Source organism: Pogonomyrmex barbatus, unplaced genomic scaffold (assembly GCF_055798465.1).
Source record: "Pogonomyrmex barbatus isolate J1 unplaced genomic scaffold, ASM5579846v1 scaffold1, whole genome shotgun sequence".
Taxonomy (NCBI): domain Eukaryota; kingdom Metazoa; phylum Arthropoda; class Insecta; order Hymenoptera; family Formicidae; genus Pogonomyrmex; species Pogonomyrmex barbatus.
In genome coordinates this window covers 17,507,273-17,529,590 of record NW_028297098.1, presented here as the reverse complement: position 1 = coordinate 17,529,590, position 22,318 = coordinate 17,507,273, and the positions used below count along the sequence as shown (strand labels likewise).

Here is a 22,318-nt window from a genome sequence, read left to right as displayed (position 1 = left end):
CATCGTTGCACTTGCTCCACGATATTTAATTAATCGCTCACCGCACTCGAAGTTTAAAGCCGTAATATTGAGTTTAATATACGTGCGCGAAGTGCAAAATTAATTTTGCTTGGCTAAATTCCTCATCACTAGGCAACTTCATGAATTGTGACATTTACTACGAATAGATGTCCAAATTCTAATACGATTTTCTTAGATGAATGTTTGATTAAGCAAACTAATTCTTCTTTCTAAATAACTAATTAATTCTGATTTCACATTGCTAATCATCAGCAACTTTTAATGTCTCTATACTCTATACTCTAATGTAAACTATTAGCGCGTTATTAGTTTGAGAACTCGCGAGTGATTTAAAGTCTATTAAAAACTAAAAGTAATTTAATTTATTGAGTTTTATCTCCGGTTATACGCCAGTTATCTGAATGTCACCATGATCCTCTTCAACTAGATATGCCATCCACTCTGTGTAACTTGGAAACCGCATCAGGCTGTCAGATCCTATCCTATCCAGGTATCCAAAGCAACTATACTAGTGTGTTGAAAATTAATTATTTCTCTACAATCTTTGTTTGACAAACATTTTGTGCCAATAGCATATCATTTTCTGTCATAATGTATGATATTGCTGCAAGTTGTAACGTGGAATGGGATAAATTAATGATTAATCATTTCTTTTGATATTAATTGTTCTTTCAGTATTTTTCTGAATGTTTTTATTTAATTGTAGCACAATTCTTCTATTTAACAAAATAAACTTAATGTTCATTTAAAGAATAATGCAATCTAAAAATTTTCGAATTGCGAATCTTAAGAGAAACTTGCTTGAATTCACTTTAAAGATTTAATGTTTAGAAGACGTAAAATTTGAAGATTTAGTAATTATGTTAAAATGGAAAATTTTACTTATCAAGAAGAATTAGGATCGCCTGTATAATATCGTTTCGATAATTTCAAACTGGAATATTTTATAATTTAAAATTTCGCATGTAAAATGTTTTAAGAAATTAAGAATTTCATGCTTTAGGAAAAAAATATTTCTTTAGGAAAAAAATATTTCTTGTTTCTGAAATTTTTTTATCAACAAGGACAAAGAACCATGTATAACAAAAATTTTGTTATTTCCTTGCAAAAATCTTGGCAGAATTTTTATTTTACTTTTCGTGACTAAACTTTGCCTTTGTCGAAAATTTATTCTATTATTTACTATATTCCATGAACTCTCTTCTTTTTGGAGATTGGATTTCAACGAAACAGAATTTCGACAGCATAAGTGATATGCGAGACCCAAACCGTCCTAATCGCAGAATACTAAATTTTTTAGCACATTGAAATATAAATTTTTCGCCATTTGTATTCAATATCTTTAAAGCAGGAAACACGAGATATATTCGGCAATATGATGCACTAGTAAATTTTTATTTATTTTTATATTATTAGTTTATATAAAATTTTTGATAAAAATTATATAAATAAAATATATAAAACAAAAGTGTGCAAAAATAGTTTTTTATTTTATCTTATTTATATTTTTATATTTTATTTTCATATTTCATTTTCTTTGTTGAACTCCGCGAATATTAATAATGTGACGCATTATTTTAATCTTAATAACAAAAATATATTAAAAAATATATTAAATGTGATATTTAATTTCAACTTTGCTAATTATATAATAATTCATATTTGAACACATATAACTCACAAACTTTTTGTTATTAACTAACTTCTTGTTAATTTTTTGTTAAATAATTGTATGATTTTGATAAAAAATCTATAGTACTTTGGAACAAGTTAACTTTCAGTAATGCAATTGATGTAATTAGATTCACTAGCGAAGCTCAAAATGTCTTGAGTGTTTTGCTGATTATAATTAAATTAAAACTTGAAATACTTTGATACAACCTGGCGTATGATTTTAACGGATATAAAATTACCAAGCAAACTCTTCAAAAATAAGTATGGAAATATCATGATGAAATTGTAAACATGAGATTGATGTTACAATAAAATCTCTTGAAAATACATTTTAGTGAACAAAATAACGTATATGCTCGGAAATAAATTATGAATTATATGACGAAATTTTTTTTATAAATGTTTTGAGAAAGAATCTAATTAAGAAATGAAAGAGAGGACTAGTTGTATTAGGGAAAGATATTTTGCAATTTAATTTATTATAAAAAAATTAATTAAATTTGTATCAAATTTGTATCAAAAATTATAAGGCAGCATATATTATTTACAAATTAAAATATTTATATCATTGTTTTTGCACTGTTATCTAATTTAAAGTGAATGTTTCAGTTGTGTTAATGTAAATATTTTTTTAGTTGGTTGTTTGTTGTGACACACAGGTTAGTATGACTAGAGAAGCCAATCTTTAAAATATTATGTCAAACAGGTGCTGAGAAACATTCCAGGCATTATAGTTTCTGCTTCACGAGTGTGATATTATTAGAAGTTTGAACAACATAGTAGACAAACCGAAATACCTGCTCAGAATAATTTTATCAAATAGGAATGTGATGTGCATAAAATCAAATTAACCTGAAAATATTTTTGAGATTAAATACACACACGTAAGAAATTTTAAATAACAAGAAACATTTAATTAAAAAAAAAAAAAGAAAAAACATACGCGTATCTGACTTAATTGTTATTGTGTAATCTTGACTCAAGAAGATTTTAAGAAAAAAAAACAAATTTAATACAAAACTAAATCATATATTTATTTACATATATATTTATTATTTTTTTATCTATATATTATTAATATATTTATTATTTTCTTTATAAAATCATTGAGAAGCGTATGTCAATAACGCGAAATAAATTAAACAAAAATCCTTCATTGAAAAAGTACTAACAGATTTAAGATCCTTAGCTTTTTTCGAGCAGATTATGCTTTTATTAATATTAATCATTTTGTTTGTGTCACTTTTATATTGCACAGAAGAAGCTTAAATGAGAATGCATAAGGTCGCAGGAGTACATGACAGATAATTTGCATGGTCGTAAGGATAACAAATGATTCTGTAAATCATTCTGTTAAAAATCGCTAATGACCGACGTCGCTTACATCAGGTCAGTTTTTCCGACTCGTAATATTGCGCTATTCATTTGGAAAGCCGTGCAAGTCGGAAACGAGTCTACCAAGCTCGTTTTCGGTCATAAGCGCGGTGGTTTAATTATACCTGCGAAGCTGGGCTGGCCGATCGATTCCCTCCCTTCCTCCCTTTCTCGTGAGTACATTTACTTGACCCAGCGGTTGGTCTTGACAAAAGGATGAGATCTCGAGTCCCGAGAAATGCGTCTCGATTAATTCATTCAGTTGTGTAATTTAAAGAACTCTTTAAATTAGGATCAAATTTTCCACGGAAGCCTTGGTTGCCTTGGAAGAAAGTAATACGTGCTTCAGATGCAAATGTAACTTGCGAAATATTTTTAATAAAAGTTTAGAGATTCTTATGATTAAATTTTGATACGAAAACTCTTAACCTTCGTGAAATATTGAGTAATCCTCAGTTTTTTTTTTATTAGAATTTTAATTTGGGAGAGATACTTAAAATTTACGAAAAGAATTATATAACGCCAGATTTATGGTATTATTTTACATTATAACTAGAGCAGAATTTTTGTCAAAAACAGATATTCATATTCAGTTGGAGATAGGAAATGTATGTAATGTACATCTGTGATGCTTTTGTTTATATCGCAATTAATTTTATATTTCACGCATGTATACATATACTTAGCGGTATAAAATTTAATATGAATATATTAACGATTTATCACAAAAACTGTCATATACGTCACGTTCAAAAATTCGATAATTATGCGCTTGGTTAATTACGTATTTTGTTTGTTTGGGGAAGATATATTGATCAATATATATATATATATATATATATATACATACACATAATTCGTAAAATTACTTTCGTGTAACGAACGAACCATTTGCGCGAGATCTCATTATAGCACATAACTGGTTATGCATAATGCACAGTACATTTGTTACGACGATATTTGCATGGCGATTTGTAATCGTCAAATATTGTCGCGATAATTTTTTCCGTGTTGAAGAAGCCACGGCAATTTTCCTTGCCGTTTAATCATCTGAATCCGTCGACACTTTTGGATGACAAATTATGGCGAGTGATGGTCGCCCATTCCAACTGACCCTTTTCGTCTTCGTTATTCAGGTGAAATAACAGTCCTTGGAAGGAAACGGACTCGGGAACGGCATCTCATTTGTATGTCTGTCCCTTCCATTTCTTGGCTTCCTCCGTTCTCGTATTATTAGTGCCGTTTGTACCTTTGCGTATTAATACTCGGTTGTTCGATATATTTTACGTAAAAGTGAATTATGAAAATAGTTTTCAAAGAAATCAAAACGATGGACTGGTAATTAAATATTTTTTTAATGAAACGTTCAGCTTCTCATATTTGACCAGTGCTAATAACTGTGCACTATAACGACAGCACTCAAGTCGCATACTGAAATTATTGTTGTACAATATATAGTTCGACGTTGAATCGATTGATGTCGCTTGGTAATGGAATTGAATATTTAACTGGGTGATATTGGTTTAGCTATCATCAGTTGTCGTTTATCTACGCCGTGTTAGCGGCGTAATAACGTTGTACAAAAGTCGGCGGTGTCATGTGCACAGTGCAAAGTGCTTGCCTTAGCTAAGTGATTACATCGCATTGCACTGACAAGCTGATGGAACAGAATAGAAAAGTACATTTTGCGTTAAGTGCCGGATTTTACAATCGTTACATCGTACTGTGCTACACGCAATACAGATTAGCTGTCAACATATATCAATTTGTAGGTCAATCAGTACTGATTGTAATTCTACCATAACCATTTGTCATGCGAGGACTAAGCCATTATATGATATTGATTATCCATAGTAATCACTTTTAAACATTGAGCTATAATTATTTATAAAGTATTGTCGAAATTATTCACATGTCACGCGCGCATTCATAAAAAATATATAAAAAAAGAAATTATATATAATTGTATTAAAAATATTTGCAGACATAAACGTAGACATATATGTTTTTTTTTTCTATAAAGAATATTTATACCATTTTTTACCATTTTATACCATTTTGAAATTATTTGAATTTGTCACTGAGATATTTCTAATTACTTTGAATGTAATTAGAATACTTTGTATGTTACTGATATTTTATATGTTACTGATATATTACAAGCATCATTACTATTTTAAATATATTTTTGTTTGTATAGTCCTATATTGTATATAATATTATTAAAAAATTTTAAATTAACGTTATTTCTTTTGTTTTATTGTATTACAGTACCGGATCACATACGACCTCGTGTACACAGTCTACCGGAAAAGGCGTATAATCCTCGAGCAGGCGATGACTTATATAGACTCAGAGCGTTCAGCATCACTCACAAGGGTGTCGTAAATCGAGGTGATTCCATCATTTCCAGACGCAGCAGAAGCAACACTTCGGTTAATAGTAGTAGGTAAGTCATTAAACTGAGATTTTTCGGACTGTCAATATAGAATAAATTAATATTACCATTAAAATGTATTCCAAATGTACTCCCTTGCTCTCCTCGCATCTGTATTTCCTCCTGTGGCATCTATTCTGCTTCGCAGAGCTGTATGTTTATGTAGCTCGAAATATGAGCACATATGTAACATATACGATAGACTACTGGATCTTATGGTAAGCCACAGGAAGATATTGCCGGTAAATATATTAATGTATGAAATGTATCATATACTCCACATAAATATGTATTATGTTATTTCGTGAAAAATAAGTTTTATTCGAATGTTTATTAAATATGCGCAAGTACTTAGATTTGTGTTAGATAATTATTTAAAAATTTTCTGTTTAGAAATTTTTAGTTTCGAAGAGATTTTTGAAAAAGAGACTCGTCATTAAAGTTGACATCTTTTTTCATGATATTTATAATATTATGCACCGTATGTGATATTTATATTACGTATGATATCTATTGTTTATGAATGATATAGTTAATTGAGAAATTTATATTACATATAAAACTTTAAGAAAATTTGTAATAATATGAATAATAATATGAATTTTATCTTATATTTAATTATATCCAACTTAACTAATATGTTTTAAAATAAATCAATTTATTTACTTAGAGCTAAATTTAGACAGACATTTTGATCATAAAAATGTGGTTATTATTGAAGTTTATATTAGCTGTTTTAATATTTTATAAAGACAATATGACTTAACATTTCTTTTCTACTACATTTTACAATATGACATCCCGATATAATGTATGGACAAAATGAATATTCATATTTAAATTGTCGCATATATGTTCCTGTGGACGTAAGAAAGTCAAATATTGACACCAAAAACCAACTACTTCTGCTCGTCTCCACGTAAATATTGATTGTGGAAGTTGAACGAAATGAAGCGCCTTACTCGTTTCGTTATGCTTTTCTGAGCGTGAAAAAGAGGGGAAAAAAACCATTATAAGGAGAGAAAGGTACATTGACAAAAAGAAGCTCCAAAGCGTCAACAGAGAATTGATACGGAGACATAATAATCCCAAATACGTGATACCACCTTTGACAAAATATTTTTTCGCAAACATTTTCTGCCGCACCTTTCGATTTATTTTCCATTCCCGTTCTCTTTCTCTTTTCTTTCTCTCCCTCTGTCTCTCTTTCTCTGCCCTTTTCTTTGTTTGTTGCTACCAATTTGGAGAAGCACGCAAGCGAAACGAAGGTGAAAGAAAATTTTTTGAGAGTTCGGACTGGGGGCGTTTAATTCTGCAAGATCTTGTTAGGTAGACCTAATTTCTTTTTGCCATAAAAAGACGGCGGATCAGCAAAGTTTCTTCTTATCTCTGTATATAATATACAATACTATACAAAACTATCTCAAAATTATATTAGTCTTAGTCATCGTAAACTTATTTTACTTTTAATTATATCGCAAATTTTTTTATTAGAGCCTTGGAATATTAATTATATTAACATTTACATAGGTAAATAATTTTTGTTAATTTATTATTTTAATATGAATTTTGTAAACACTTTATAATAAAGTGTTTACAAATTTACATGTTACAATTTACATGTTTTCGTCGAAAATCATATGCATCGTTATGAAAATTTTAACGAGCTTAACTCGCGAAGCGAAATAAACAGACAGATTGCTGCTTCTGCGATAAACTTTTTATTCAATTTAATTTCAATCGCTCCAGTTTAAATCGTGCGTATCAATTTACTTCTTATTTCCCGAGCACCATCACCGACGTTTCTCGTAATAAATCTCCGACACTTAAATTTTAATGTTTCCCCACTTAGCAAATTAAACGAAGTGAGATGCCAGTTAGAGAGCGGACCGCTTTACCAAGTTACGCATAAATTGCACGTAGAATTCAGCTCGTTCTGCCGTCGAATTATTTTTATTTGCGAATCATATCGGGAACGGAATAACTCTTATAAATAAGCTGCAACTGCAAAGGTCACAAATGCGCTCCCATGAATTGGAAAAACCTTTTCACGCGTACGAAGCACTGTGACAATATAAATATGTCGCTCGGGAACTTGAAACCTCGGAGACTTCAATTTTTTCTTTTAAGATACCGGTGCTTAAAATATGTAAATGTGATCCTCTCTAAAGAAGGTTTATCTTCTATCTTGTTATTTAAAAGTTGACTTGTTGATTTTATAAAATTAATTTTATAAAATTAAGTAATTCAAAAAATAATAACAGTTTTAAAAATATGTTTTTTTTATTTATATTTTATATAATAAGGAATTAATAATATAAGTTTTCAATACTATAATTTTGTTTTTTAAATAAATAAAATTAAAGGCGTTAAATCTATATTATTACATTTATTGATGAATAGAAATTATATTTAAGTGATTAAAAAATTTAAAAAATATCCAAATTTTTATAACAATTATATTTACATGTTGTAGCGTAACATATGCGAATCATTATATTGATTACATGAACATAGAAGTTTGGTTGATAGACAATACACAGTAATTGATTGATGACAGAGCAAAGTTACTAAGAGTTGCTGCCAAAAAAGCGGAATGTACTGATTTATATAGTAGACCCTTCTAATCAGGTACAGTTTTATATCATTTTATATATTAATACGCAAGAAAAAAGAAGTAATGTGATGAAAACTTGTCACTAGACTTGTCTTCCAAAAACTTCATAAAGATATATATTTTATACATTATCAAGAATATTTTTATATTTAAAAAAGTGAAGATTTTATATAACGTTTATATTTTTAAATAGCTTATTTTTTATAATAATCTTTTAAATATTTTTTAAGATAAATTTTCTAAATCTATATTTTTAAAATTTATAATGAGGGAACGTCATTATTGATCTATTACTTTGAAGTTTTGATAACTTTTGTTGTTTGTATCACAGTTATTTTTCTTTAGGAGATTTGTAGATCTTTGAGCTACGAAATCTAGTACTGCGATAAAGTTTTGTTAAATAACATCACGTAAATATCCGAAAACAGTGTAATCCGCCCTTGATCCCCACGATAAGAGAAATAGAGATCCGTGTACGCGCGGGGGATATTTATTGTACAGCAACATTTCGATACACCGATAGAAGACTACAAGTGTGATAAAGGTTCTTCGATAAATAAACTTTAGAAAAACGAAGTTAATAAGGTTTATATATTTTTTTGCAATTAGCAAAATTGTCGCTTATCTTTATTGTTTTTTCTTTGATCAATAAACTGATATTTGAAAGCTTATTATAGCTGTTCGGTATTTTGAATGATCGATCTCATCTTTGTTCGATGTTTCTTTAATCTGTAATCTGATGTACTCTGCTTTTATTATACACTCACCTAAACAAGAATCTTGTCGAGCTATAACGTATTATGATGGATTAACTATATGCATTCGAGAACAAGTGATAGATACCTTGTTAGCGGATTTCCTTTGATGTTCAAAGTATGTGTTATCCTATAAAATTGTATTCACAAGTTATTTGCATAGTTCATTATATTGCGAATAAATAATACAAATAATAGAAAAAATTATAATATATTTAGCTAAAAGGAATTTTTTTCAGATACACTCTTGACTTTTGAAATTTGTACAAGCTAACTTATGATGAAATACCTAATATACCAAGCGCAAAGATCTATTTTTGTAAAAGATCCCATGTGCCTTAATTTAAAACGAATTTCATGCTTCGCAAATGTCATCTCGTTTCTGTCGTCCAAATATTTGGTCACGTAAAAGATGACCTCTCGCGTCAAATAAGACGAGTCACTGACAATTCACTTTCTATTTCTTTCCTTTCTATTTCGTGCAGGATTTCTGAATGGAAGGATGTCTAAATGATGTATGTGACCTGCTTTTGCGAGGATTCCTGTAAGCGATTCATCTCGATTAAATCAGCTTCAGTTACGCTTTTGTGATTGAGTGAATTAGGAGAGAAAGAGAAAGAGAAAAAGACAGATTCGCAGATTAAAATTAAATATATATACATATTAGAAATCTTTTTTATTTTTTGTAATAAATTGCAACAATGAATTTGATATTTTAGGCTTTATAGGATAAAATATAAATTGAATAAATATAATTTGAGAATGTTTCTCTTAAAAATTGTATTATTATTTAATTTACATTAATTTATATTAATAATTTTTTTATATAAGGTAAACATTAGAGTGATCAATCATAGATATATAATCATAGATTTATGAAATGAAATTGCGATCCCGTGTAAAATATTTATCTGCTATGAGTATTGCTCTTTGGTCACGATAAATATTACATGATCAAAGGGATGTCATTTTTCCCCAGCTTTTATGGATTTTTGGAACTGTTTTTTAATCGTAAAAAATAAAAGTAATATGGAACTGAATGCTTCCTGTGAATTATTCGATTTGTGTTTCGCAATTGCAGAGAATCCTCGAGAAATCCCATATCTCCACAAGTATATTTGCTCCATTTGCCTGAGCGACAGGATATTGAAATTCCCTGACCACCGTGCCAAGATCTTAACCCTCTATCTGCACTCTCTCCCTTCGACAGGAGGCAGTTATCTGCTGCGAATTCTGCGTTACGCCGAACTTAGCGTGACTCTAAAACTTTCACTGTCGCTTATTGCATATCCCGCTATCCCGCAGAGTTCTGGAAGCGCTATTTAATCTTAGAGGGTGTCACCCCTGCCGACTTGCCCGGCGGCTCTTTTTTATCGTTCACCCTCCCTTGTTCTGTTATCCTCGATATCCGCCTTCCCTTAAATCGTATTTCCTTTGCTCTTCCTTCTGCTGTCGAGTCGTAATCGCACGTGTCAGCTTAGTTTAGTACTATACAGTGAGAAGGAAAAGAGAAATGATACGAGAGAAATGATACGTGATATTTTAATACATGGGGGTAAAAGTTGCAATGATTTTCTTTTTAAATCTTTTCAGCATTAGCATTACTGGCATGTAATGTTAATAATGTCATAAGCCGCTTTATTGTTCGCAATATGACAAATGCTTATGACAAATGTCGCGAGTAGAATTTCCATATCGTGTGTACATTTTTTTCAGTTTTGTATTAAATATAATTTAATAATCTACATAAATGTATTCAATCTTTTTCTTTCTTTCGAAATAATATACTCGATAAGTTATGTTGATAATATTAAATTTTTACTATCTAAATTAGATAATTAAAGTATATGCACATATTTTGAAAATATATATTTTACGAGTACGCACATTGGAATAGGAGCAATTTCTAATAATATCTTTAATTTGCGTAGCATACACGTGTGTGACAGAGAGCTGGCAAATTATTTTAAATTGTATAATTAAAGTGAAAGAAGAGGGGTTAATAAATAAACGTGAGAGCAGTCCTTTACAAATTTTATTATATAAAGATAAATGAGTGAGGTGTTGAGATGCGACCATGCCTGAGCAATTTGCGTACTGAAAAGATGGACAGCGACATGGTCGGTCGGAAAAAATTTTTGGAGGAAAAAGGAAGGGACGGATTTACTATTTGGCGACGAACCACATCGATTGGATGAGGGCCAGATGTTTACGAGCGTTCCTCGCGCACGTTTTCAATTTCTTCCGCTCCATTCGTCTCTTCTGACTCGTCGTATTTCTTCTCGTCATCGCATGGCGCGACTCTGCATGCGGTACCACGTTATTTCTGTGCACAACCCTGACGAGTGGACGCCTTGACCCGTCAGTTCGACTTTCTCATCCCCGTACGATCATCGACCCTAATCTGCGAGATCGAATCGGAGAATATTTTGCGGAATTTCATCATTAATCTTCCTTTGAAACCCATAATTACGAATAATCCACCGTTCTTGATATACAAATTTCTTCAACAAACAAATTGGATTGATCAAATCAAGCAGCATCCGTAACAATATTTTTTTTTTTATTTGAAAGTAAATCCTTCAACACACGACGAATCAAATCGAGCCGAATTCATCATTCTGAATCTTTCAGAGGGATTTACATTAGTTTAATCGCACTAATCGTTGTATTCGACTGTCTCCTCATACTCCATTGACTGTTGGGACCTAGTAGATGACGAAGTGACGGATTTAATTGAAGTCGATGACTCCATGACTGATTTTGTTTGAACGCTCTGTACATTTTTTGATGTCGAGACGGATTTCGTCGCTGACGTTACATTCATCGATTGTTCGACGAGACTGCTGGTCGAGTCGTTTGCTGAAAGAATATTGTATTACTTTCGTTGGTTGGATCGTCACTGAAGATTCTCGAATAACTTGTATTGAAAACTGATTGAGTTTCATTTATGGCACATTATATTTAGCAGATTGTAATTAACACATTAATTAATCTTGATTAAAATTAATAATTTAGTTGATATTATATTAAAACGAAAACGGAATATAAATTGTCACAAACATCAAATAATAATAATATAGGAATTCCGCGAAATGATACATACATTAGTTAATAAGCGTATCAGATGAATATAACTGGTAAATCAGTTGATAATTGTTACTTTATAAACACTAAATAAACACTAATAATTATTAAATTGTAGAAATTAATAATGTTATAGATTTTATGCAAAACATTTAAATAAAAATAAAATAGATGATGTTACTATAAAAATATATAACTTTGTATGGAAAAAATATTTACATCGATTATTATAATCTTTTTCATTTTAGTGCACGAATTTGTTGTTTTACATATTTTCAAGTAGAAAGCTTGTTTGATTTGATAGTCGAATATCATTAATTTTAATTCTGCGAGAATTAAAGTACCGCAAAGTGCGAAGCGTAGAAGATATTTTAAATTGAAAATGCAAGAGTGCAATCTAAATAAAAAATAATTGAGCGTAGCTCTAAGAATTTTAATAGAGCAATATTTTGAGGCAAATGTAAACTCTACTTTGACAAAATTACCTTTGGCAACTTCCATAACTGGTGCTCTTAATGTCAATCGGGCTCACGGAGATAATACAACAATGGACGTGGATCACCCGAGATCGAACTTGCGAATGGTAAGAACGTCGGAGCTTCGGGTTATTCTAAACTGGTAACGCGATGGCGGAGAGGGAAAGTCTATGATCACGTGGCAAGAGCTAAACCAGCGGGGGAAACATGAAAAATTACGATGCGAAATATTCATGGAATCCTGATCGGTGCAATGTAGGTGCAATGCTGAGTCAATGCTCTTCGTTTTATGACAACGTGCCACGGATGATCGACCACGATTTTTCACTTACTCGTCAGTTTTCAAAAATAATATTATAAAATGAAATTTTAAGTGATAACAAGAATATATAATCGAAGAAAAATAAAGGAAAAGTTCAATTTATTAAATTTTTTATTATTATCTTCTATAATTGATTGCAACAATGTCATTTACGTAATTGTTATGATATCAGACATGTGAATTTTTTTTACTGGGAAATTACCAATAACATATTTAGATGTACGAACGAAATATGTTTTAAATGATAACTTTCTTAACTCTTGCATTTTGATTAGTAATATATATTTTCTGTATTTTTATTTTTGTTGTAAAATTTTAACATGTATTGTGTACACAACAAATATATATATATATATATATATATATATAAAATTCTGTTGGGTTATTATGTATTGATAGGACACAATAACATGTGTAACTGTGTTCGAAATGTTAGCTAACTGTGTTAGAAATGTTAGTGTATGTAGTTTTATTTGTTTTCTATTTCTCTTTTAAAGAATCGTTTACCTGATTCATGTTTATTAAGTATCTCATAAATATAAATTATGCAGTATTTTTCAATATAATTCTGTTATGCAATTTTTTATATTTATCATAATCGTTGATTGAAATAAATGAAGTTTCCTAGAATAAATATTAAAATGAATTTTTAATAGAAATGAATTTTATAGAAATGTAATAAATATTAAATAGTAAATACTAAAATAGTAAATACTTTACAATATACATATAGGGATTTATAACCCTAGGAAATTTTATATATATATAAAAATATATATAAGCCATGATAAGCTATTAAAATTTATTTCATATTTTGATTAGATTAATATAAATTTGCAAATCTTTTTATTTTAAAATAGTAGAAATTCTTGCAGCATTTTTGTGAAGATAAATTTGATATGTCTTGATAAATAATAAAATATAAACAATATTTTATATATTGAAGAAGGAAGAAAGACAAAATAGCACACTGTAATTATTTATGCTAGATTTTTATTGATAAATGTCAAAAGCTTAAGATTTCGATATTTAATTTGAAGCTAATAAACCTTAGTCTATTTTTATATGGCTCAGGATTTACTCACTCACTTTACAATATAACTCGTCAATACAGAATGGAATCCCCGTCCTACTGCTAAAAGATGCTGTATTGTTAAAAATTGTGAGAAATATATTATTTGTCTCAATAAGATTTTACAGAAGAAATTATGTGAGTTTCTATAAAAGTTCGACATAGGAAATTTCAGCGAAATTAAGATCAATTCAAGAGTAAAGTATTACATAAATGACTTCTATTCTTTTTTTTATAAATAAAGTACATCAATTATTTTGAAATTGTATCGCAATAATAAATATTCTTTGATAAGAGAAGTTAATTATTTTTTCATTTTTTATAATTACGCTATTTTATAATTGATGTATTATATATTAATATTACGAATCTTATATGTATTTAAAGCTATTTACAGAAACGTTTATCTTTAAATGGACATAATTTATAAAAATGTCAGAGAAGTTCTAAATTTTCGTTTCTAAAACATTTCTAACAAATATGTATTTTTCTTTTATAGATTTGGATATATTTTTAAATATGAAGAATTTTTAAAATAACGTATGCACATATATATATATTAATATACATGTGTGTTGTAAGAATCATTTCGATAAATAAGCACGCACTTGCCGCGGCATTGTTACGCTTTTCGCGAAAGGAAAGTTCGCGGATAAGCTGCTATTGCATTGAATAATGACGAAAAGTTACGGCGTCGTCGGTCGACAGAATGGAAAACACTGCGCTAAACGGCCATTACTGTGGCAAATCCATGGGAATTAAACTGCACCCGCAGAGTTTGCGGATCTAACGCTTTCGTCGACGTGAGATGTTCTATTCACACGGTGGCGATTTCGGTGTGCTTAAAATTTAATGGCACACGGATATTGTGTAATACAGCGAACAATTTTCCGGAAAGTCATCTACAGGTTCGAGACAACGACAATCAGTTTTCCTCCTCCACATTTTTATTCGTGCGTTTTTATCGCGCGATAAAAGTGCACGGAAATACTTATCACACATTTCGAAGAATTTATAAACAGAATTTATTAGATAAAGTTCAGTCCAAGTTCTCGGTGAAAAAGCTATTTCATTCAAGAAAGTCTTTCTTTTTGCAAAAACAACACATTATTATGTCTCGGGAAAAAGTGTCAAGTTCAGTTTCTAACAAAAGTTTTTTATTTTTAGTCCGAGAAAAGAAATGTGATTATGATACATTGAAATTAATGCTTTGTGAAAAATTTTATTTATATGGTGTTATTTTATTTTTTGAGGCAACAAAGTAATTTTTAATATTTTAAAGAATAATTTGTTTGATGATAACTTTGAATTTTTTCGGTATGCGTTCGTGGTTCACGTGAAATGTACATTTTATCAAATAAGAATAAGAAACCATTTTTCAATCTGGAGAATGATTCATATCACGTATTTGCAGCTTTCTTTGCATCAGCAAATTAATAATCGCATCATCATCTTTTTATTCATGTTTGGAAAAATCTAAATATTTACTTCGATAATCTTATAATTTAATATTATATATTTAATATTATTTAATTATAATAAAAAATTATATAATTCAGGCTACTGAAATCATCGATTTAAGAGATCTTACAATCATTTTTCTTCTCTTCCGAGAAATAATGATTCACAGCATCATTTTTCTCGTCGATTTACTCTACACTTCTTGTAATCATCATTGATGACTCAGATGGATTCTAACTTAGAGGATTTGATGTTATTATGGATTTCGTCCAAAAGAGTATTACGACGCAGACGATGAATTTCAAGGCTGACTGTGGTTGGCTAACGATCGAGAAATATAATTATTCAAGCTATTATTTTTTGATACGTGAATATTTAACTGTGAATTTTCTTTCGAAAGTATTTACAAGTGATAAACTGCATGTGATAAACTTTTCTGTTATAGCGATGTGTTTTTTTAATATATGTATGCAGACATACTTGTATCGCAAAAGATTTCATAGTAAAATTATTATAATATATAGATCATCAATTAATAAATCCTTGAAATTCTTTCCAAAGAAAGACGAATATTAAACTTTTTAAGGAATCTATTATCTCATTAATTTAAAAATTTTCTAATATCTTTCAGATATCAAATTTTATTATTTTAATATTTTACAACATTATTCTGTAGCTTCAAGACAATAGCTTTTTTAACAAGAACAATTTTATTTATGATTTCTTCGATGTGTAAAGATAATTATGTGTACAGCTCCATTTATTTTGTTTTATCATCTTCCATTTTTTTTGACTCATGAACATCCCAACTTGGTTACGAAGGGAATAACATCGCTGGTGTCTCTCAAAATAGTCGCGACTTTGTTGGTGTTCATTGTAAGCTCAGTTTTATTGCAACGGCTGGCATGCTGGCTTGTATGCGAAATGTAAGTCGAAAGAGAAATATTTTTAACGTAAAAACATTAAAAGAGATTTTTATTATAGTTGCTTTTACGAAAAATTCTTTTATTTGTTCAATCATTTATTATTAATTTGTTTTGAAATTATTCATTAATCCTTTGTGTGAATATATTTTTTTAATTAGTTTTACATGATTCTTAAATAAAAGAGAAGATTATAAATGTGGTAATTCAACTTTAATTATCTTATGAAAATAAATAAGCAAAAATACATTAAGTATATTTTTTAAAATACACTTAATGTATTTTATAGAATTATATACATAAATATATAGAATTATATATCTACTAGACATTACAGACGTGCGCTAGGCGCATCCTACAGTTTATATGTTTAATTGATTTGTCATAAAATATTTATAAAATTTAAATCTCTTGGGAAATAAATCTAAAATTTTTTAATGCAAACAGGATTTTTTTATAATTAAACATTGATGAAATTTAGAAAATTTTTTTAAGCAACTGCTATTTCATCTTTAAGCTTAAAATATCATGCAGATTTTCCGTTCTTGCCGATACGATTCCACGCCTCTCCAAATAAACGAGGTAAATATTTGTGCTTGTTTTCTCCTTTTCCTTTACCGTCTCTCTTCTTTTTCTCTCTCTTTCTGTCTTTCTACTTCGGCATGTTCAAACACGCATATCCATACGTATCTGTCTATACGAGTGTGCCAAGCATAGCAACTACCACGAATTGTTCTTGGTTGAAATACGGATTTATGCTCGAAAACTCTTAATACGAGCCTCGGGTCAGAGTTCATACAGTGCATCGAATGCGTCGAAAGCGGCCAATGCCATTAATAGGAGGCATAATTAATTTGACGCCTACGGCAACCTACGAAAGCCATACTCGTTTCTTGAATGAGAAAACAATCCTCGATAACAGGACTACAATCATCATTATTATCAAATGATGAGTTTTTTACGTAACATTATTAATTATTTTACATTACTTTTCTTTTAAACACTTCGTTTTGTTATTACGTATTTTTTTGTTCTATAGTCAAATGAGAATTAATAATATTACGTAAAACAATAATAAGTAACAATTTTTCATAGTTAATTTGTATTAAAAATAACGTATCAAAGAAGTTAATCCGACACGCGTAGGGAGCACGCAATCAATTTGTAATCTGAGCATGGTGAACATTTCCGTTATGATAGAATTCTCAAAGGTACATTTCTCTTTTTCCTTCACGAGAAAATGAAAACGTTAAAATAGCGTTCTCTTTAGTATCTGCATCTTGAATTACGTAACGCATTTCCATAAATATATCTTATTTATTTAATTATTTTTGTTGAATGTGTAACATGCGCTTGACCACTTGCTGAAATGCCCGCGAGAATAAAATTTTTTAATAATTCGTTATCGCGCGCTCCTGCGAACCACGTATCGTGTATTTTGCATCGCTGGCCGGAAGAGCTCGAAGATCGTTCGAAAAAAAAAAAAATAATCTGCCGTTTGATATTTTGAAAAGCTTTTGCTGTACATTTTACTCAACGCCGCTCCCAAAAAATTCGCAGCTTTTATCCAGTGCAATATTTTCGACACAAGTCATTTGTGACATAAAAGTTCGACTCATGCTTGCTTTTTGACATGGAACGACCTGTAACCTTCGCGGGCCATAGATTTCGACAACCGCACGACCCTCTCGGGTCACGGACGTTAGCGATCGTATGATCCATTCGGTCCAGAGGATTTCATAGTAATAACCTTTTTGGATCATACTGCTATTACGGATCGGCGAGCTTAGCAGAGAATTACGGTAGATGCTAACCATCGCGCACCCTTTTAGTTACATCAAGTTCCGTTCCAATTACCAATTATAAATTATTGCTCGAATGATTTATTGTTAGAACTTGTACGTGAACGATATATGATTTTAACATCAGTATAGTAAATTCTATAAAAGGCATTTATTTTAGCGTTAATAGAATTAATAAAAATATTTATAAATGATTATAAAAATATTAATAAAATTTAGAGTAATGTTATAAATCTTATTTTTAATAATTTACTTAAGTTTTGAAAATATGTTTTTATTATGTATTTTAATATGTAAATATTATTTTTGATGAATCTGAAAAATAAAGTTCGATAATCCTATTAGTCGGTAGCATGAATCTGAAACAATTAAACAACGTGCGAATTGATATTCTGCACGTGTCAAAATGATAATCACTGCAAATCAGCATGGACAAAATCTATTTTATGGATGGCTTATTCAACGGCGAAATCCTCGTCTTTAATTGAATTTCAAGGCTGATCGATTTTGGAATAAAGCATTTCTACTTTTAGCGTCACTCGATAAATCCGACATTTTTGTTTAGTGGCTTTGCTAATGAAAAAACGAACTCTTTTGTTTGGCATCGGAGCCGAAGAGACAATCGCCATTGTAACCACCCGTTGTTACGCGTAGCGAAATGGATTCATCGAAATGAAACACACCTGGGAAATCATGGTAGATTTTATTTTACAATCGTCTCGTGCGTGATGAAATCGTTACTTCGAATTGTATTGGAATTAAGAGTAAATATTCGTGTAACCTGGTCGTATCATTAATTATGAATGCATCATGTTCCTATTCATTCGTGTTTAAAAATACTTTATTTAATCTAGAACAATTTCTGTATTTAAATATATTTTGTTGAAAAACTAATAACTAGTGAAATAATATTGAATTTTATCTCGCGATATTGACATTATAATCTGATAACGTAGTATTTTCTCTCTTTGTAATATATACACATATATATATATATATATGTTCAATAATTACAGAGTAACGAAGTACTATAGAACAGGAAATCAACTTTCATTTTTGACTTATTTATTTTATGCCGAAGGAATTACGAATATTTAATGTAGTCGGTGATCTTTAAATTTAATTATAGGAAAAGTTGATGTCACAGCTGTGGTAAACGATCCCATCGACATACTGGAAAACTTAATCAAGGATTTTCTCAAATGCGAGAAGTTTCATACTATTACCCTTTACGTTGTTAAAAATTTTTTCACAATGCCGAGTTACAATCTTCGTTAATTCCACGAGTTAATTCTGGGAGTATATTGACGTGAAATCGTCGGGAAAAGCATCACCTTCATGCTTCGCTGAAGCGATATTGGACTTTGGTTTAACGTGAATTTGCGAATAATTGAATTGTATCTCCGATAAATTTGCGAAACTCCCTTTCACATCAAAAGGCGCGTTATTCTATTCTTCACAAAGAGATAACAAAGCAGAAAATTAAAATACAGAAGAATTTTAAAAAACCTTATCGCAAAAAATAAATATTTTGCTTTAATTTCGACGTTTTAATATATAAATTTTCGAGGAATTATATTTTCATTAAATAATTTGTTAGTGAGATTAAATATCAGCTATGTTCTTGAAAAATATATTATACGAATGATAAAACATTGACGTAAAGAGTATGATCGTTTTTATGCTTTGTTGAAGAAATATCTGAAAATTTCCTATACAATGTTATTTCTTTATTATTGAAATAAATTGTTTTTCGTACAAATTTGCGAATTATTTAAAGAAAGTGTTTTATTCTACTCCTAAAAAGAATTATATAATAATATAGAAACGAATGGAGGATAAGCTTTACAAGATAAACTTTGAAATTATTTTTATGCAACAAAAATTTAAATAAGTTTGGAATTTAGATTTTAGTTATCATTACTTATATCATATTTAATAATTATGAAGAATTTATAATATTTTTCGGAAAATAAAATATCATTCTAGCCTATAGCAAGATTACTAAAGAAAAGGACAGCTTTGAGATATTATACTATATCTATTTGCTCGAAATAACTTTGTCACTGACAAAGAAAAGGGTAAGAAGCTTGCTTGTTCATTTCTGAAGTTTTATGGATATTTTCCAATGTGCTTGCATATACATAAGTCGTGTAATTGGATATCGCTAAGCAGAAAATAAGATGGAAAATCTTAGAAATATATTACAGGTCTATAAAAATTTATCATTTTAATCTTTCATTTCAGATATATTCTTGAAAATAATTTTATATCTTTGTTGTAATGTATGATATGAAAGACTTGTTTTGATATATGGTATTTTGTTTAAAAAAGATGGAATTTTATTATTATTATTACTGGCAGAAATTATAGTAATTGAATTAATTATTTTGTTCACGGTATGTTGTGTATTGCACAGAAATCTAATAATTCTAGAGGATGCATGTTAATTACAATAGATATGTACTGCAACAAGATGCAATTTCGATGTAAATATATATATATGCCGAGTGTTGGCGAGAAGTATTTCAGTAAGCCATTAATTAAACAAACTTTGGTATGTATAAAGTTTAATTTTAAACTTGGTTTGTTGAAATCAACATGTTTTGAGAAATATATGACGTTTAATACATATACATGTTAAATATACAAGTGCAATAAAATATACAGTATATATTAAATTTCTAAAATATAATAAATAATAAATTCTTATTTTTAATTTTAGTTAAATCTAACAAAAGATATGTTTCTGAAAAATTTTAAACAAATAATTTAAAAATAAAATAATGAAAGTTATAAAGATACACAGATTAACAAAACTCTTTCTGTTGCTAACTCGTCTTCAGTTCTATTTCTATATTTTACAAACAAGAGAGTGCATCTATACAATACTATCGCAAATAGTTTAGTGTGGAAACTCTGATACATCTGTTCCGTTTTATTTTTGTACTATTGTCTGATTTTATACGTAACCGTAGCTGTCAAGTAGAGGGGCATAATAAATATGCGTAATTTTAACATGGTTTTCCACATTTCGTTCTTTTTACTTTATTATGCAAAATAATGGTGAAGAACTATGATTGCATAATTACTACATGATATTATATATTTATATAAAGTATTTTTATTCGTAAGTGCGTCACGTGCGTGATTGCATATTTAATTTTCTAAAAACACATAAGAACACGCGCACGCGCACACAAATATATATACATGTATATAGGATAGCATGTTAAAATTTTGATCTAATTCACATAACTGTGTATCATTATTGCACGAGTATTATGATTGACATTTGTAATCTGCAAACTTATCAAAATTAAGCTGGCTCAGCTTGTCGACCATTATGGGATGCCGAAATCCACCGGATTGATATTGCATACGGGCAGGCAGCTGAAACGCGATAATTATTACAACGTGCCAAAACCGGTGGCTCACTCGAAGTTGAGGTATTGTTCGCACAATGACGTTACATACATCCTGCGTACGTAAACGCAATACGCACATTGGTGGCTTATGCTAACTATATTTATCGTGTAATTAGTCTAACCGATGTTACGACAAACATATTGTATTACGTTTTCTAATAACAAAAGAGATAACGTATTTTAAATATTATTGTATTACATATTTAATATTTCTCAAGATTTTTCATAAGCGTTGAATTATCTCACATTTATATTTTCTAAGATTACTTTTATAAATTTTTGAAAGTATTTAAAATTTAATAATGTTTCACAATTTCGGAGTCAACGAGAGATTTTTGTTGATTCTTGAAATAGCTGAGAAAAGACATGAGGTTCTTTAAAAACAAAGTGATTGCAATAATTTCTATCTCATGCTATTGTAGATTGCACAAAATTTTGTCATGGTACATCTTTGTCATCTGAAGCTGTCTTTTAGGAAAATACAATCTGTTTGGAATCTTAAGATACTTTGAAGATTAAGATACTTTGAAGAGAATAATATAAAAACTAAATTACACGATGATCCTGCCAAAATTTCCGTGAAAGATTCTTTTCTTTATAATTCAAAATAGCGCAATGTAATATCTTCTTATACGAGAGAAAATTCCCTCTCTCTTCTTACATTTTTCTCTCTCATTTTTTTTCTCTTTTATGATAAATGAATACAATCCAAAATTTGTTTTTATTGTGTTTGTGTTATAACAAATATTATATAAACGTTAAATATGCATTTAATACATGAAAGAGCATACATAAATATTTTGAGGAGGTTAAAGGGAAACATTTTGTGACGAAAAAATAAATTTAAAAAATTGCATAATTTTAATTAT

The 22,318-nt window shown here is 29.4% G+C and overlaps 1 protein-coding gene and 1 long non-coding RNA gene across 10 annotated transcripts in view; one reads left to right on the top strand and one right to left on the bottom strand.

Annotated features, from left to right (window-relative positions):
* The window catches only part of LOC105425295 (uncharacterized), a 43,205-nt gene that overhangs the window by 7,358 nt on the left and 13,529 nt on the right, over nucleotides 1-22,318 (top strand). For all 9 annotated transcript variants that reach the window (XR_016141431.1, XR_016141430.1, XM_011636005.2 and 6 more), the window contains exon 4: nucleotides 5,341-5,518. Coding sequence is in view for 7 of the 9 variants with exons in the window: in XM_011636005.2 (XP_011634307.2) it covers nucleotides 5,341-5,518 (178 nt within the window). In the remaining 2 variants the exon portion in view is untranslated. The remainder of the gene's footprint in view (nucleotides 1-5,340; nucleotides 5,519-22,318) is intronic.
* LOC148938186 (uncharacterized) lies at nucleotides 10,896-12,585 on the bottom strand. Its single transcript, XR_016141433.1, has 2 exons — nucleotides 12,451-12,585; nucleotides 10,896-11,740 (listed from the first exon to the last, which is right to left on the bottom strand). It is a non-coding gene; the product is annotated as an uncharacterized LOC148938186 (long non-coding RNA).